This window comes from Mustela putorius, unplaced genomic scaffold, assembly GCF_011764305.1.
Source record: "Mustela putorius furo isolate JIRA1106 unplaced genomic scaffold, ASM1176430v1.1 tig00003853_pilon_pilon_pilon, whole genome shotgun sequence".
NCBI lineage: Eukaryota > Metazoa > Chordata > Mammalia > Carnivora > Mustelidae > Mustela > Mustela putorius.
This window is the reverse complement of record NW_025422005.1, coordinates 30106367-30124502: the sequence shown is the minus strand read 5'-3', so window position 1 is coordinate 30124502 and position 18136 is coordinate 30106367. Positions and strand designations below refer to the sequence as shown.

Sequence of the window (18136 nt, the reverse complement as noted above, 5' to 3'; positions counted from 1 at the left end):
AGCCAGCACCCTCGCCTGTCCCTTCCAGTCCCAGGGCTTCCTGCCCTCCCATCAGCCATGCTGGTCTCAGAGCTCACGGGCTCTCTTGCTGCTTCCCTGCCAGACACTTCCTCCCCTCTTCCTTGTCTCTGTCCGCGCCAACGCCGCCCACCTAGCTGCCTGCTCAGCTTAGCATCATCATTATTATTGAATTGCAAGAGTTCTTTTAATATTCTAGGTGTAGGTCTCTTATCAGATACATGATTTGCAAGTGTTTTCTGTCATTCTGTGGGATGTTGCCTTCTTTCTTTACAGTGTGCTTTGAAGTACAAAGGTTTTAATTCTGCTGAAGTCCAATTTATCTATTTTTTCTTCCATCAGTATATTTTTGACATCATAACTGAGAAAGTTTTGCCTAACCTAAGATTATGAAGATTTACTCTTATATTTTCTTTTAAGAGTTTTATGGCTTAGCTCTTACATTTAGGACTTTGATCCATTTTGAGTTAATTTTTGTGTTATGGTGTGAGAAAAGAAGTCTCATTTCCTTCTTTTGCATGTGGATGCCCAGTTGTTGCAGGATCAGCTGTTGAAAAGGCTGTTCTTTTCCTGTTTAAATGTCTTGGCATCCCTGTTGATGCCAATAAAACCATCCCTGGGTTGTATTTCTGGCCTTTCTATGCCGTCTCGTTGATCTGTAGATCTGTCCCATGCCAGTCCCATGCTGTCATGTATCCTTCAGCTCCATAGTACATTTTGAATTTGGCAAGTGTGTGTCCTCCATGATTTTGTTCTTTTTTTTCAGATTGTTTTGGCTATTCTAGGTCTCTAGCATTTCCACATGAATTTTGGGAATAACTTGTCAATTTCTGCAAAAAAACCAGCTGGGATTTTGATAGAGGTTGCACTGAATCGATAGATCAGTTTGGAAGGTGTTGCCATCTAAACAGTATTAAGTTTTCCAGTCTGTACATGGGGGTCTTTCCATTTGTTTAGGTCTCCTTTCACCTCTTTCAGTAATATTTTATCGTTACCAGAGTATAAGCCTATATTTTCTTTCTTTTTTTTTTTTTTTTCCCCAGGAAACCTCTTTATTGGGCAAAGCCAGCCTACCCTTGGCCTACAAGGGACAAGGAATGTGGAGAAGGAGACAGGGAGCTCACAAGGCCAGGGACCCAGACATTTTGCGGGGCCAGCAGAGGGCAGACGCGAGGGTGTTGAATTTATTCCTAAGTTTTTAATTTTATTGCTGTTATTGGAAATGGAGTTATTTCTTTTTTTAAAGATTTTATTTATTTATTTGACAAGAGAGTGAGATAGGACAAGCAGGGAGAGTGACAGGCAGAGAGGGAGAAGGAGGCTTCCCACTGAGTAGGAATCCCGACATGGGGCTCGATCCTAGCACCCTGGAACCATGATCTGAGCCAAAGGCAGATGCTTAACTGACTGAGCCACCCAGGCACCCCTAGAATTGTTTTCTTGATTTCATTTTCAGATTGTTCATTGCTAGAGTATAGAAACTGATTTTTGTACATTGATTTCATATTCTGCAACCTTGCTGAATTTATTAGTCCTAATAGTTTTCTAGTGAATTCCTTAGGATTTTTTGTATACCACCATATCATGTCATCTGCAAATTTCACTTCATTTTTTTGCCATTTCCCCTGACTAGAACCTTTAGTACAATGTTGAATGAAGTGGTGAGGGCAGACATTTTGGTATTATTCCTGCCTTTAGGGGGGAAATATCTGGTCTTCACCATGTGGGGGTTTTTTGTAGGTGCTCTTTATCAGACTCAGGAAGTTCCCTTCTATTCCTTTTTTGTTGAGTGCTTATCATGAGAAGGTGTTGGTTTTATAACATGCCTTTTCCGTGTCTATGGAGAGAATTGTGTGTCTTTTGTACTTTATTCTGTTAAGGTGCTGTATTGTATTGCTTTTTGGATGTTAAACCAGTTTTGCGTTCCCGAGACGAATCCACAGTTACCTTTTGAGTGGCTAGACTGTGAGCTACACTGGGGCTTAGCCTGGTTACAAAGTAGAAATGAAAGCACAAACCAATCTAAAATGATTTAAGCAGCTCTGCTCACCATTTCCTTGACTGTCCATTGAGCAAAAAACTAAGGATCCACATGGTGTTATCCTAGATTTTGAGGGGCCTGCTCGAAGGGCTGTCGGCAGTGTGCACACACACCCCTCTGAGGGCGTCACTTCCCATAACATAAGTCCTAGCTTTTGTGCTGCTGCCTGCCAGCCAGGTCCCAGGAGTCTGCAGAGGTTGCAGCTGTGACTGAACCATCTTCCAAGGCCAAGACCCTCCCTCGCCGTCTCCCACCCTTGTCCGACCCCCGCAAGCAGCCGAGGTCAGAGCTGGTGCAGGAGGGCCTCGGTCCTCGTGTCCCCTGCTCCCAGGCCAGCAAGGTAGCTGAGCTAGGCTCCACTGGTGCCCTCACACATGGCCGTGAGTGTGATGGGCACCAGGCCACCCGTTGTTCAGTCACTGACCCACTGGTCGGCACTGTTGCACTGAGAAGGCCCGGAGACTCCTGTGTGCTTGGTGCTGGGGAGTCAGCCAGAGATGCTTCCCACCCCCGGACCCCATAACCAGTGGAAATCGAAGTCTGGTGCCACAGCTTGTAGTGTGGCATACCACGCTGCCTACACCAGTGTTTGGCAGCCGGGCCACCTCCCAGCATGTCCCATCGGTCACCAGAAACAATGTCCAGGGCTGCCGCCCGCTCCCCTGCTGCCGGCCAGGGGCTCTAGATAAGGCTTGAAGCTCAGGAACCGCTGGGCAGGGCTGGTTCTCATTTTGGGTTGAAGTCAGGTTGAGCCTGGAAGGGAGGAGAGAAGCCCACTGGCTTGGGACCCCAGGCCAGCTCCTGTGGGGGAGGGGATGCTGCTAGCCCGGTCTCTGGCATCGTAGGCCAACCTTGGCCTCTGCTTTTGGGTGGGACTCGTCCCCCTCTGGTGGGCTGGGGCCCACCTCTGTGGCTGGGATCTCCACCTGCAGGATTCCCAGCAGGGACCCTTGCTCCCTAACCCAGGCCTCCCTCTCACTGCTGCCCAGTCATGGCTGTCAGGACAGGCAGCAGTGAGGCCAGGATAATGGCAGCTGCTCGGGGCTGGTGTGACGTCTGTGAGAGGAGACAGGTCTGCCACGTCCTCAACAAGGCTGGCTCTCAGGAGGGCATGTGGGGAAGGGGAGGGAGCAGGCTGGCCTGGAGCCCCAGGAGGGAGGACCCGTCACAACCCTGTGAACCTGGGAGGTGGGAGGGCCGGGTCCCTTACTTTGCTTCCCTGGTCGCCCTGGGAAGGCAGGACCAGCAGGAAGCCGGCAGACCGGGAACCACAGGGTGGCAGCCGCACTCTCTCTGTTGTGCGAGGGCTTCCCCATCACAGGGGTCCACCCGTAACCACCCCCCTGCAGGTGGTGAGATGTAGGGTCCCGAGATTCCTGGCTGGTGACCCGAGCACCCAGCTGCCTGCCTTTCCGGGGCTGGGCCAGGGCTCCCGAGAGCAGGGTCGTGGGTGCCCCACACCTGCCTCCAGGGAAAGAATGGTGACAGAACTGGGACAGAGGTCAAGGGATAGGATGCTGCAAGTTATGTTTTCAAAGAAGATTTAATAACAAATTTTCTAAATATGTCATAGATTGAGTAAATCAGATCAAGTAGTGCATAGAATATGATCCTAACTTTGCAAAAAATCCATATATTCTATATAAAGACAGACATGTGTGTCAAGGAAAAAGACTGGAAGGGATTATTAACAATGCTTAGCTCTGTGTGCTGGGATTATGTGTATTTGTATTCTGCTTTTTATTTTCAAAAATTTCCCTGGCGCACACATAATATTTTCTTCAGCAAGGAAAAAAATTTTAAAGAACCAAGTGCTTGCTCAAGGCTTCCCAGTAAGAAGAGAAATTCCAGGACACCCCCACTTCAGCTTCCTGGAGGTCACAGGTCGGTGCTGGATGTCGGGAGTGGGGACACAACAGCTCCGTCCTCAGCAGAGGTGCCAGGTCGCATGGCTCACTGTGAGTCCCTGTTTGTCCCTGGAGGCTGGGACTTCCACAGGCAGGGGACTGTGTGAGTCCCTACCTCCTCCCGAGATAGGACCACATTTAGATTTTTTAGGAAAAGTGCAGCTTTAAAGTAACACAACATCTCCTGGACATATTCTGGGAGGAGCAGGTGTTAACAGCAAGGCCAACAGGGGAGGCCCAGATACACACATTCATTCAAACTAAGACCTCTGGCAGATGCCGGTCACTGGACACCATGCAGACGCCGTGCCGAGTGCTTTCGTGGACGCACCAGACCCCACCTGATCTGCCCCTGATGGCCTTGGAAGGGCAGAACCGATACCCCATTGAGAGGGAAAAATCTTCTACCTCAGAATTTGGTCAGTTTAACAAGAGGCAGAGCCAGAATTCCATGCCAGGTCTCCTGGCTCCAAAACCCACCCTGCCTTATTCACAGCCCCCTTTCCTGTGTAGTTCTGGGCATTTCTTGAAGCATGTTATCCACGTCCCTTCAGAGAGACCCAAGAACAGGGCTTTGCCTGATGGGCTGGCATCCGGCCAGGGCTGTGCTATAATGGTGGAGATGCACTGGCGGGGGAGGCACACAGAGCAGTGCCCCCCTCCCCCCCCACATACACTAAGGGCCTCAAACTTGGCTATTCCTCTGGCCTCTCTTCCTGGAAGCATTCCTTTGCTGTCAGTGGGCCTGAGGTGACCAGCCTTAGGCTTCTAATGTGCAGCCTTGAACGAAGTCTGGGCTGCCAGGGCAACCATGTAAACAAGATGTCTGTCCCTTTACTGACTTTGCATCCATTGTTCTCTGAAGCCTTTTTTGTTTGGTTTCCATTTGGTGGCTGCCTGGATGGCTGGAGGTTCTAGAAGTCTGTCTGAAAGGCGATGACCAGTCTACTTTTGGCCTGATTGTACAGAAAGGGACTCAGATCATGGTACTGATGTGCCTGCTCGGCATACCCAGTGGCCAAGGCAGTCTGCACCTTTAAAGCATTCATTTTACAAGCTTTCCAGAGCATGCCAGGGTATGTGCTAGGCGCTGGAGAGACCAAATACTGACATTTGTCCAAAGTCTCCAAACCTCCACTGCCTTGATGCTAGGAGGAGAGAGCCATTAGCTAAGGTCCCCAGATGGCAGGTTTCATGTCCTGTGGCAGCTGGACTCAAGCTATGTCTGGGCCGTGGCAGAGAAGGGAGGGTCCGGGTTTCAGGCTGAGGAAGGAGTCCTGTGTCCCCATGTCACAGAAGAGAAACTGAAGCTTGAATCTGGAAGGGGCCTTGTCTGGATAGCAAACAGGTCAGTGGCCGAGTTGGAACCAGAATACAGGTCTCCTGACACTCCAGCCACTTTGTGCTCCAATCCCTGCCAGCCTGAGGTCACAGCCCCGTGCTACTAGGGAACTGCCCACCTCGCAGATAGTCTGGGTGCACCCTCGGTGTACACGGGGAGGGTCTCCCTCTGCACTCACTCCAGACTCCCCTCCCCATCCCTGTGGAGGGGCCGCTGTCCTGCAGCAGGGCCCCAACGTCCACACCTGCTGGCCCAGGCCCCTCCTCGGGGTGCAGAGCAACTCCTGAAGGACTCATCCTTGGGCACATGGAGGGCTCCACCTGGGCTGGGCTGTGTCTGTGGGGTGGGGCGGGCCCACGAGCTGCTTTTGATGACACAGTATTTTAGGGTTCGGGCAGCTGGACTCTCTCTGTTCCAGCAGGTAAATTACAGGCTTAGCAAGTCAGAAATCAAATAAACAGCCCAGCTGCCTGGGGCGGCTGCTCCAAGGAGAACAGTGGTTTCCGGGAACCTCCCCACCCGGGGCCAGCCTTGTTACTGCCTGTCACTCCCCTGGGACAGGGGCCTTTTCTTTGGCTCACAGGTCTTGAGAAATAGGAAGGCGCTCCTGGGCGCACAGGGTGGTGCAGACTGGTGAACAACCTGTTCTTAAGTCCTGGACTCTACCAGATAGTTCCCACCCTGGCCCTGGGCCCGGCCTGCGGTGGCCCAGGTACCGTCTGTGGGTGAAATGGTTGCTCCTTAGTGTGGCAGAAGGGGGACCCGAGCTCAAGCTGCTAGGTGTCTGGAGTTCTGTGCTGAGGGTTCTGAGGCCAGTCCAGGTCACTGGAAAATCCACCCGGGCTGCTTACTGACGTTGGCTGTGGGTAAGGAGCTGGGGAGCAGGGGCCTGAGTGCCATGGACCTCCCACTGTGGCCACTGTCATCACTTCTTGAGAGCTAACTTTGTCTTAGTGCAGAACCTCACATGGAAAAGTTGGAGGGAACTGGACGCCCCCTAGGTTATCCACGTCTGCAGGCGGTGGTCACCTCTTCCCCACAGGAGGGGAAGACACGCCATAAATCATCCCTCTTGGCTTCTGTCTGTCTTAGTACGAGGCCTGTCCGGGTTGTTCTGTTTCTAATGTGCTAACTGCTAGTAATACACGGTCCTGAAGGCGAGTGCGTGCTCTGGAAATGCCCAGTGTGCTGCCTGGAAAGGGGAAGACGCCCCCTCCCTGCTCAGAGCCCAGCCAGCCGGCCTCACGCTCCAGATGCCCCTCAGATGGGCCTGGGCCAGCCAGTCTGGGCTGGGGTGGCCCAGCATGCGTCCTAAGGCAGGACTTCCAACTGGAACCCAGTGCGGTCTGTGTGTCTGGGGCTGCTGAGGGCGTTAGGCCTGTCAGAGCTGCGCCAGCCCATCTGCCACAAAGCCCAGGGGAAGGGGCAGAGAGGTCTGGGGAGACCCTGGCAGGCTGTGGCAGGAGTGTGGCGGGCCCTCCCTGCCACTCCACCTGAGCAGTGATGGCCCTGGAAGGTTTCCTGGCTCTGGAGAGGGGCCTACCCTCGGCGGGGGGTCCCCCCGCGGCGGGCACTGGCCTCAGTGGCAGCCACAGGCCCGGACCACCATGTTGCGGTGCTTGCGCAGGATGACATTGTTGCTGCTGTCGTAGTAGAGCACGGAGGTGGCGCTCAGCTTGGTGGGGGCGCAGCACGCCTTGGGGACTGCATCTGGCTTCATCAGGTGCACCTGGCCGGAGCAGGGGGGCAGCAAAGGTGTGAACACAGCAGCCTTGCCCTGGCACCCCCGCCCTCGCTGGCCCCAGAGTCTCTGGCCACTCATCCTCCCCTGCTCCATCCTCTGCCTGTAGTGCAGGCAGGTGCTCATGCGGGGACCTGCCCCACCCTGTGCCCCTCACCCCTGCCCTGGCCCGCTGCCCTTAGGGCCCACCCGCTCCCCTCAGACAGGACACCCCAGCACATGGTGTGCCCAGGAGCCCTCCGAGGTCCCCTCTGCTCCTCTCTCTGTGCTTTCATGATGTGTCTGATCATCTCTTGTCCCCATTAGCTGTTTGCCGTCTGTCTCCCCTCCCAAATGTGGGCCAGTGAATGTTCCCAGAACCAAACAAAGCCCAGAATCTTCGGTCTGCCCCCAGAGTGTCCGGCGCTCTTACTCCTCAAAGCACTTCCCAGCCCTGACAATGACCTCCAAGGCAGCTCCTATTCTGGGCAGCCGGAGACCAGGGATGTGGAGGCCACGTGTGATGCTGAGTCACGTGGCTCTCGGCGGCAGGACAGGGACCAGGTGTGGGGACCTGTGACCCTCCTAACAGCCTGACTGCCAGCAAAGAGCCTGCTGAGGGAGTGGCCTCAGGCCTCCTAAAAACAGTTCTCCTGAGCAGTGGTGAGATGGGCTAGGGAGACGGGGAACATGCCGGTAGACAAACAGGACCCACGGGAAAGCACAACAAAGCAGTCCTTCTACTCCAACAGCAACTCTGTCCCCAGACAAGGCCTCCTATCCCTGGGTTCACCTGCAGACCCCAGGGTTCACCCCCACCCCCACCCCCACCTACTCTGGACAGCAGCCCTGCCCCACCCCTTGTCAGGGGACCACAGGGTCCCCGAGCCGCTCCCTGCCTGCCCCACCCTTGATCCTGCCCACCTGCACACTGCAGCCAGAGCAACGCTTCTAGAGTAAGTCAGCTCCGGAGACTTCATTGCTAACCCCCTGCACCAGCCTCTCAGTTTACATAGGATTAAGTCCACCCACCTGGCACCATAAGTGGGACCCCAAGGCCCTGTGACTCGGCCTCTGACCACTTCCAGCATCACCTTCCTGGCCACCCAACACCTCCAGCCGGAGCCCATCGAGCCATCCTGACTTGGGAGCTGCAGGCGCCCAGGAGCCAGGAGGAGCATGAAGCACGTGCATCAAGGACAGCCCGGGGATTCACAGGTCTCATCACTCCTGAGCTCCTCCTGGAAGGTGGCTTCGGGGGGCTGGGGACAGCATATCCATCCCACTTGACGCGAGGAATGCAGGGCTGCAGAGCCGAAGCCCCTGTCAGTGAGGTGCAGTTTCTCTCCCCTGGGGGCCTCACCTTCAACCACCTCTTACTAGACAAATAGGCTCGGGGATACCAGGAACTGGGATTCTAGGTAAACATTCTAGAAAGAAATCTCAACCCCAGAATCAAGAACATTTAAAGCACTTAGGAATGGCAGAGTTGGTAGAAGATGGCAGGGGGGGGGGGGGACCCTGAGCTCACTCCGTCCTGCACATACAGCTAGATGACCTATCCCTGTAAGTAAGGCAGAAAATGACCAAAGGACCAGAACAAACTCCAAAACCAGAGGCAGAGAAGAGGCCACATGGAAGAGAGCAGGAAGGGCAGAAGCGTGGCAGGAAGCTCCCCAGGCCTGGCATCTGTCTGAGATAGGGGACAGAAACACTAATAAGGAGCTGCATGGGGAAGGCAAATCCCTATAACATTGGGCTTTGGAAACCAGAGGAGTTGAATTTCATGAGTTCTTACAACCAGCAGGACTTGAATCCTGGAATTTGAAAATTCAGCAGCCTGGTTCTGGGAAGGCTGGAGGAAACAGAGTCCCTGCCTATGGAGACAGTGGGACAGATGGCCCACAGAGATCCAACACAGAAGCAGCAGCTGGAAGAAACCTTGGGCCATAGGGGAGGGAGAGCTGTTTACCCCTGAGTGTGATCCCGGGCACAGAGATGTTGGGGGATTCCTTTGGGAACAAAGGAGTGGACAGGCACCATTTCCCTCCCGTCCCCCAGCATAAATACACAGCCTGTGGGGAACCCACAATACCCCCCACCTACATTGCCACCCCCCTCCTGCAGCCATGCCCACCTCAGTTCCAGCACCGTGGGTCCCCTCCTGCAGAGAGAGGGTGGTCGCACAAACCTTGCTCCCACCAGCCCCCCTGAGCTTTGGCTGGCCTCGCTTCCTGCAGAGGCTAGTGTCCTCCTGCAGAGCACCAGCACAGCACCCCCCCACCCTGGCAAACACTGTGTAGCCCACCTCCCATGAGTTTGGCAAACCCACCCCCTCCAGTAGAGTCTTGGGCTGGAGCCCAATCAAGGTTGTACCATAAGCACGGTGGTGTGCACACAGCCCCACAGGACCCCCAACGAGACTCCTGCCCCAGGCAAAGATGACTACTACATGCACCAGTCAGGCTGCGCCCCAGCAGGTGACTGGGGACAGACAGCGGGTCTTATTATAGGCCCCACACACCAACAAAAGCTGCTCAGGGGACAACACAGGAAAACACCCTGTGGTTTGGTGCTGCTGCGTTTCACAAATGCCTGATATGACTCCACTCAAGGCTGCCGTGGCCCCAGACTGGCCCTCCACCGCCACAGAGACCAAACACTACCCACAACAGGCAGAGAGAGCCATCACGGACAATCAGACTGAAAGAAAAAGCAGCTCAGCCACAACAGCAGGCTGTATCCAACACATATAGGAGACATCCTGTGAGGCATCAGGTTCCAGTGAACAGGGGACACTTGTAGGACACTACGGGACCTCTTCTTCAGAAGACCACTACTTATAAGAGTAGGAGACGTAGGTGACCTTCCTAACACAGAAAAACAGACACAGAGAGTTAGACAAAATAAGGAGATAAACATGTTCCAAATGAAAGAACAGGACAAAACCAAAGCAAGAGACCTAAGGAAAACAGGTAAATGATATACCTGATAGAGAATTTAAAATAGTGATCAAAATGATCCCATACTTGCCAAGAATAGAGAATATCAGTGAGACTCCTAACAAAGAGATAAAAGAGGACCAATCAGAGATGGACACAACAAATGACTTTTAAAACACACACACCAGATAGAATAAATAGTAGGCCAGAGGGCTCAGAGAATGACTCAGGGACCTGGAGCACAGGGTAATGGAAAGTAATCATGTTCACCAGGTGAGGGGACAAATACGCAAAATGAGAGTAGACTTTGGGAACTCAGCAACACCATCAAGCAAATAACATCTGCATTATAGGGATCCCAGAACAAGCAGAGAAAAGGAGGCAGAATATTTATTTGAGGAAATAACAGCTGAAGAAGTGGAAGGAAGAAACAGAAATCCAGATTCAGAAGGTACTGAGAATCCCCAAACAAAATCAACCTAAGGAGGGCTACACCAGGACACATAGTAATTAAAATAGCAAAAAGCAGTGATAAAGAGATTTTAAAGTAACGAGAGAGGGCGCCTGGGTGGCTCAGTGAGTTAAGCCTCTGCCTTCAACTCAGGTCATGGTCTCAGGGTCCTGGGATTGAGTCCCATATCGGGCTCTCTGCTCAGCAGGGAGCCTGCTTCCCCCCCCCCCCCGTCTGCCTCTCTGCCTACTTGAGATCTCTCTCTCTGTCAAATAAGTAAATGAAATTAAAAAAAAAAAAAAGCAATGAGAGAGAGAGAGGAAAAAAACAGTCACATACAAGGGAAACCCCATAAGGTTATCAGCTGAGTTTTCAGCAGAAACATCGCAAGCCAGAAAGGAGTGCCGTGATCTCTTCGAAGTGTTGAAAGGAAAAACCTGCAGCCAGGAATAATATTCTATCCAGGAAAGCTATCATTCCAAATAGAAGGACAGATAAAGAGCTTCCCAGAAAACAAAAGTTAAAGGAATTCATGAGCACTAAGCCAGCCCTATAAGAAGTGTTAAGACTTTTTGAGTGGACAGAAAAGACTCTAAAATTAAGAAAAGCAGCACAAAAGCAGTAAAAATAAGTATGTTTATAAAAATCAGTCAAGGGACTCAGAAAATAAAAGGATGTAAAGCAGGACAACATACACCTAAATGAAAAGGGTGGGGGTTGTAAAGAATGGGCTCATCTTGAACAACCATCAATTTAATATAGACTGCTCTATGCAGCAGATGTTATGTACAAACCTAATGATAACTGCAAATCAAAACCCAGTAACAGATGTGCAAAAATTAAAGGAAAAGGTATCCAAATATGTCACTAAAAAAAGCCACTAGTCATAAGAGAACAAAGGAAGAAAGGAGCTAAGAAATATAAAAACAACTGAAACAGAAGTAACAAAATGGCAATACACACATCCTCATCAGTAATTACTTTGAATGTAAATGGACTAAGTGCTCCAATCAAAAGACTGGGTGATGGAATTGATGCAAAAGCAAACCAAACCCATATATATGCTGCCTACATAAGAGACTCATTTCAGATCTAAAGACACCTGCTGTCTAAAGACACAGACTGAAAGTAAAGGGATGGAGAAGCAGTTATGCAAACAGACACGAAAATAAAATCAGGACACCAATACTCATATGCAACAAAATAGACTTTAAAATAAAGGCTGTGGGGTGCCTGGGTGGCTCAGTGGGCTAAGGCCTCTGCCTTTGGCTCGGGTCGTGATCCCAGGGTCCTGGAATGGAGGCCCACATCAGGCTTTCTGCTCAGTGGGGATCCTGCTTCCCTTCCTCTCTCTCTGCTTGCCTCTCTGCCTACTTATGATCTCTGTCAAATAAATAAAATCTTTTAAAAATAAATAAAATAAAGGTTGTAACGAGATAAAGAATGACACTATATAATCATAAATGGAACAATCCAACAAGAAGATAAAACGATTGTTTAAAAGGGGGGGGGGCACCTGAGTGGCTTGGTCAGTTAAGCCTCTACCTTCGGCTCAGGTCATGATCCCAGGGATCTGGGATTGAGCCCTGCATTGGGCTCCCTGCTCAGTAGGGAATCTCCTCCCTCTGCCCCCTTCCCCACTCACGCTCCCTCTCTAATAAATAAAATAAAATCTTTAAAAAGGAAGATATAACAATTATAAATATTTATACACCCACCATGGGAGCACTTGAATACATAAAGCAGTAAATAACAAACATGAAGTAACTGATGATAATACAGTAATATCAGGGACTTTAACACCCCAGTCACATTAATAGCTCATTGGAACAAAATCAATAAGAAAACTGTCTTTGAATGACACATTTGACCAGATGGTTTTAACATCTATTCAATGCATTCATACACAATGCATTCATACACATTCTTTACACATTGCCTTCATACACATTCTTTACAAGTACACAGGGAACATTTTCCAGAGCAGATAACATTAGGCCACAAAAGTAGTCTCAACAAATTACAAAAAGATTAAAGTCCTACCAGATATCTTCTAACCATAACACTCTGAAACTAGAAATCCATCCCAAGAGAGTCTGGAAGGAGCTCAAATACATGGCAGTTAAATAACATGCTATCAAATAGTGAATGTGTCAACCAACAAATCAAAGAGGAAATTTAAGAAATACACGGAAACAAATGAAAAATGAAAGCACAATTGTCCCAGATGTTTGGGATGCAGCAAAATCTGTCTTAAGAGGGAAGTTTATAGCAATATAGTCCTACCTCAAGAAACAAACAAAAATCTCAAATAACCTAATCTTACACCTAAAGGAGTTAAGGAAAGAATAAACAAAACCAGCAGAAGGAAAGAAATAATAAAGACTACAGCAGAAGTAAACAAAGTAGAATTGAAAGAAAGAGACAGGGCACCTGGCTGGCACAGTTGGTGGAGCATGGGACTCTTAATCTTGGGTCTGAGTTTGAACCTCATTTTGGGTGCAGAGAATACTTAGTAAAACAAAACAATAGATCAGGTCAAGGAAACCGGGAACTAGTTCTTTGAAAAGATCAATAAAATTAGTAAACATTTAGTCAGACTCAAAAAAAAAAAAGAGAGGAAGCAGACTCAAAATCTGAAGTGAAAGAGGAGTAATAATACCACGGAAATGTAAAAGATCATAAAAGGATATTATGAAAATTATATGCCAGCAAATTGGACAACCTATAAGAAATGAATAAATTCCTAGAAACATATAAACTATGAAAGCTGAAGCAGGAAGAAATAGAAAAGTTGAATAGAGCAATTACCAGCAATGAAATTGAAGCAGTAATCGTAAAACACCCAAGAAACAAAAGTCCAAGACCAGAAGGCTTCATTGGTGAATTCTACCAGAAATTTAGAAAGGGGTTACACCTATTCTCAAACTGTCCCAAAAAGAAGAGTGGAAGGAAAACATCCAAATTCATTCTACAAGGCCAACATTATTACCCTGATCCTAAAACCAGAAAAAGACACCACGGGTAAAGAGAACTATAGGCCAATATTGCTGATGAACATAGATGCAAAATCTTCAACAAAATATTAGCACCCTAAGTCCAACAATACATTAAAAAAATCATTCACGATGATTGAGTGGAATCTACTCCCTGGACGTGACGGTTGTTCAATATTCACAAAGCAGTCAATCTGATACATCAATAAGAGAAAGGGATAAAACCATATAATCATTTCAATAGGTTTTTCAGCTTGTGAAGGTACCCCGGCCACAGCACCCAAAGCCATACCGTCCGTGGAAAGCACAAAGGGAAAAAGCGCCGGTAGGGAGGTGAACAGGGGAGGCCGGAGCCCAGCAGCTCAGCGAGGCACACCCGCGCCCCTCCCTGCACACGCACGCAGCAGGCGGCTGAGCGCACGTGCGTGTCACTCATGTGCACACGGTGATGTGTGTGTTCGGAGCACATGGGCCCCAGGAGGGATGCACGACTGTTAACGCAGGTGTCGTGTGTCTGACCATGAGCAAGCATGTCTTGTAAATCTGGGTACCCACATACTGTCTGTGGTGTCCTCACACGTGTGTGTGCAGTGCACAGAGGTTGGTGTGCACCAGCAGTCAGGTAAGTCGAGTATATGCAGGTTGAGGTGCATAGGCGTCTACACGGCCATACAGGCACCCGTTTCCCTCCAGGCGTGGGCCATCCCTGCTCATGTGTGCAGGGAAGGTTCTGGGCAGAGAGAGCCCCCTGACCCCCTGGCAGGGGCTTCCATTCACCGGGCCGTGCCAACCCCCGTCCCCGGGAGCCGGACCAGACAGACGCAGTACTGACCAGGGACTGCAGGATGGCGTGGTTGGTGGCATTCATGCACGAATCCAGTGGGAACGAGCACTCCCCCTCACAGTAATAGGCCGAGTAGCCTTGGGGAGCAATGACCCAGTCCTGGGGGTGTAAGGGGAGAAGGTGAGTCCCATCCAGATGCCCCCTCCTGAGCTCCTGAATCTAGCACCCGGCACAGGATGGCTCGGGACTGCCCCGCACCCAGCCCTCAGCCCCAGGCCAGTCAGCCAACCCCAGGGTCCCTTCAGACAGGCTCCCCCAAGAGGTTGGGCACCACCAGGAGACTCTCAGCAGGTGGGGCTGGGCACAGCTCTGTCCCCCTCATGTGCAGTCAGCCCGGGCCTTGTCCTCCCCACCTGCCCCTACCGCCCACGCCTCCTAGAGCTGCAGTCCCAGAAGGTGCACAGGCGCACTGCCCACCATGGCCTCCGTTTCCCTGTTGCAGATCTGACCTGTTAGGGCTGAGGATTCAAAATATCCCTCTTTTCATGGTTTTTACCAAGAAGCACTTCTCACAATAAAAGTAAGATATTCTCCCTTCAGAAAACACAGAAGAGCCTAATGCATGAGAAAATGAAAATCACCCATAATTCTACCTCCTCCTGGAGCTACACTTAGGATGTTTGGGTGGGGACCATCATTTAAGAAGGAGGAGGACAGTCAGAAATTACCAGCCAGCCGAGGTCCTGGAAGCTGACGTAGAGCTCATGCCGCCGGCAAACCTGCCGGCCATGGGTGCCGTGAACATCGTCTGCAGGGACAGAAGCACAGGTCTTTTCTGGGGTTCCTGCTCACGCAGCTACCCCTGGAGGCTCCCAGGGCAGGGACACCCCACTGGGTACATTTGTTGAATAAATGAAGAGGAATTAAGGCATGTGGTGTCATAAAGCCCATCCTGCAGCTCTGCTGGTGCCCTGACCCAGCTCGAGAAACCCATGGCTTCAGGTGGCTCCTGATAGCTACAGAGTAACCCTGCACTGAGCCCAGCCTCCTTTGACTTCCAACCTGTGGCCCCCGAGGCGCCAAAGCACAGGGTAGGGGGCCCCAGGCCATCAGGCAGCTCCTCATCTGCAGAGACACCTCCTGACCTCCTCCAACTGCTCCTGCCACACCCATTCCACCGGGTTGAGTGGCTCCATGGAGGCCAAAGGCTGACTCCCCGTGGAGGGCAGGAGGGCAGGGCAGGCCCACCCCGATCCTGAGGGACTCGGTCCGGTGGGGAGACCTTCACATAAACAACTGTGGATCCTCAGGGTCCCCAGGGGAGACCTGAGAGCCACCAGTGCCTGGAGGAAGGGGCACCTGCTGCTGACAGACTTCTGGAAAAAGCCCTGGTGAGCCAGAGGAGGTCTGAGAAGGCGCTTCTGGGTGGCAGGGACAGGGAGGGCACATGAGGCAAAGGAGGTGTCCGGAAAGTGCTAGAGGGTGAGCACAGGCTTGAACCTACAGGCGGCCTGGAGAGTTTTGTCCCTTGGAGCTGTTCTGGGGCCCAGCCCAAGGCCCGTCCTGGACCTCACCAAAAATCCCTGGGAGTCTGTTCGCGTGCGGCAGCTCGTTGGTTTTCTTCGGCAGCCTCCTCTTCAGGGGCCTGGCTGCCCGAGGGGCTCGGATGGGACTGGGGTTTGCCCTGAAAAAAGTGACCAGGAAAGGCTGCTTGGAGCGCGGTGCCCGTTGCCCCAGCAGACCGGCCAGGCCAGGATCCACGCTGTGCCCTGGGATGGAGACAGGAGAGAGTGCGGTCACTCGCAGGCAGGGCCGGGCACGGGGGACAGCGGGGACCCTTCCACTAGAGCCTACACGGGCTCTGGCGCATAGAGGTAGAGGGCCTCAGTTTCCTCATCTGGAGACCCAAGAGAAAAGGTCCGAGGGAGACAGGGGAGGGGGGCCTTGCCAACACAGGGTCGTCATTTGTGACAGTGGTCGACACTGCCATCTGTGAAGCCCTTAACTGGTTTGAGTGACTCCCACTTGTGACCTTGTGTGTCTCCACAGTAACCTGGACCACATGTCTCATTCGGAAACTTTGGAGCCACACCACCAGGGGAGCACAGAACCATGGTTCCCACTGTTGTCTGAGAGCTTCAAGCCAGAGTTCTCCCGCCCACCCCATACTTTCGGAGGACTCGATGGATTGTGCCCCAGCAGATGGGAGCAGCTGCCAGGGCATAGCGAGGGCTTGTTCTGTCTGCTGCTTCCAAGAGCAGGGCCTTAAGTGTCCCCTGATGCCCACAAATAGGACACCGGGGGCAGCAGGGCAGCGACATCAGGGCAAAGTCCCAGAGCTGGGGTTCAGCCCATGTCTAATTCCAGACCCCAAGATCTTATTCATTTAAGGAGATAACCCCAGGTTTGTGGGTCAAAAAAGAAAAGACTGTGGGTCTGGCTAGGTAGAAGGATGCCCGTGAAAATGGGATTTGGCTCCAAAGCTGCTTCAAGATGAGGATGCCTTAAGAAACACAGACATGATCCCTGGAAATGTTGACTCTACCAATAAAACTAACTTCCTGTACCTCTTTGTATTTCCAAAGGACCTCCTAATTTTTTAACCATTTATTTATTTATTTTGGTTGGGGAGGGGCAGAGGACAAGGGGAAAAGAATTTCAAGCTGACTCCCAGCTGAGCATAGAGACCCAGGTGGGGCTTGATCCCATGACCTTGAGATCATGACCTGGGCCAAAATCAAGAGTGAGGCAGGCTTCTCAACTGACTGAGCCACTAGGCTCCCTGCCTCTGATTTTTTAATTGTCCAAGTAATACAATAGCAACTGTAAAGTAACCTTTGAGAAAAAAAAAAAGATCCCTCTGAAATCTCTCTACACTACAACACAGCATTTTCATATTTCTGGAATATTTTTAAGTCAATTAAAGTTTTACACAATGGTGACCATGAATGTCTATATTTTTTTTTCAACTTTTTCACAAAAACATGTTCACTGCTGTTTAAATGTCTCCACAATGAGCATTTCAAATGTATAAAATCCTTTGAGAAAATACACCATAATATTTAGATATTAGCTTCACTTTAAACACGTCAGTTATTTCCTGGCTTCCACTGTGAAGACGAGAGTGCCACAGACCCCTTCATTTTCTCTTCCTGTGGAATTTTCTTAAACAACAGGAGAGGATTACTAACTCAGTTTTATGCTTTATAACATGCAGAGCCAACTGTTCCCCTTCCGTGTCCCTGTCCCCTCGATGTGACCACCCTGACACACACACACATATGTATAGAAACACATGCATTTATCATACAGTATACAGACGTCCACATGTACAAATACCTATGTTTGCTCCATTAGTGGGTCTATTATGAGTCACTGGGATACATCACAGGTCAAGGGCATTGCCTGCCCCACCCACAGTGTGCTCGGCTGGTAAAGGTCAGTCCTTCAATAGCTATGCTGTAGGCCCATGTCCTTGGGCCAAGTTGACTGAACAACGAATCAGTCCAGAGACCGAACTCTGACCTATGACATCACCTGCCACACACAAATGCCCTGGACCCATTAGAGGCTCACTTGGGAACAATCCTGCTGGACAGGAGGTCAGCAGCAGCAGGAGCTGACCCTGGAAGGAGCCCAGAGAGAAGCCATTCGGAAGAGTTTGGGTCACAGCAAGTCAGCCACGAGGAAGCAGCAGAACCTAAAGGACACGGAGCCACGAGACACATATATGGCCTGTGAGCAGAGGGGCAATGCCAGAGGCCACAAGGAGCCCAGAGTGGATGAGAGCAGGAGGGTGACTGTCGTTAACATGGCACATGGAGTGGAACTCCATGACCCTGGGTTGGGCAGCACTCCACCCCTGTGGGTGCTGCTGTCCTGTCCCTGTTTCCTGGAGAGAACTGGCCACCGAGGAGCCAGGGAGGGCAATCTCG

At 51.0% G+C, this 18136-nt stretch overlaps 1 protein-coding gene and 1 long non-coding RNA gene across 5 annotated transcripts in view; one reads left to right on the top strand and one right to left on the bottom strand.

Annotated features, from left to right (window-relative positions):
* Positions 1-17164, top strand: part of LOC101680820 — a 31089-nt gene extending 13925 nt beyond the window's left edge. The window contains exon 6 of one of the 2 annotated variants that reach the window (XR_006601724.1): positions 16251-17164. This is a non-coding gene — a long non-coding RNA (uncharacterized LOC101680820). Of the gene's footprint in view, positions 1-1061; positions 1301-16250 lie in introns of those variants that run through there. The other variant, XR_006601727.1, reaches the window with a different exon arrangement.
* The window catches only part of BMP8A (bone morphogenetic protein 8a), a 34143-nt gene continuing 19590 nt past the window's right edge, over positions 3584-18136 (bottom strand). Inside the window, exons 4-7 of one of the 3 annotated variants that reach the window (XM_045064265.1) lie at positions 15776-15970; positions 14930-15009; positions 14250-14360; positions 3584-7037 (exon numbers count right to left, since the gene is read on the bottom strand). In XM_045064265.1, coding sequence (XP_044920200.1) covers positions 6888-7037; positions 14250-14360; positions 14930-15009; positions 15776-15970 — 536 coding nt within the window. In that variant the 3' untranslated portion in view covers positions 3584-6887. Of the gene's footprint in view, positions 7038-13471; positions 14361-14929; positions 15010-15705; positions 15971-18136 lie in introns of those variants that run through there. The other 2 variants (XM_045064264.1, XM_045064266.1) reach the window with 2 other exon arrangements.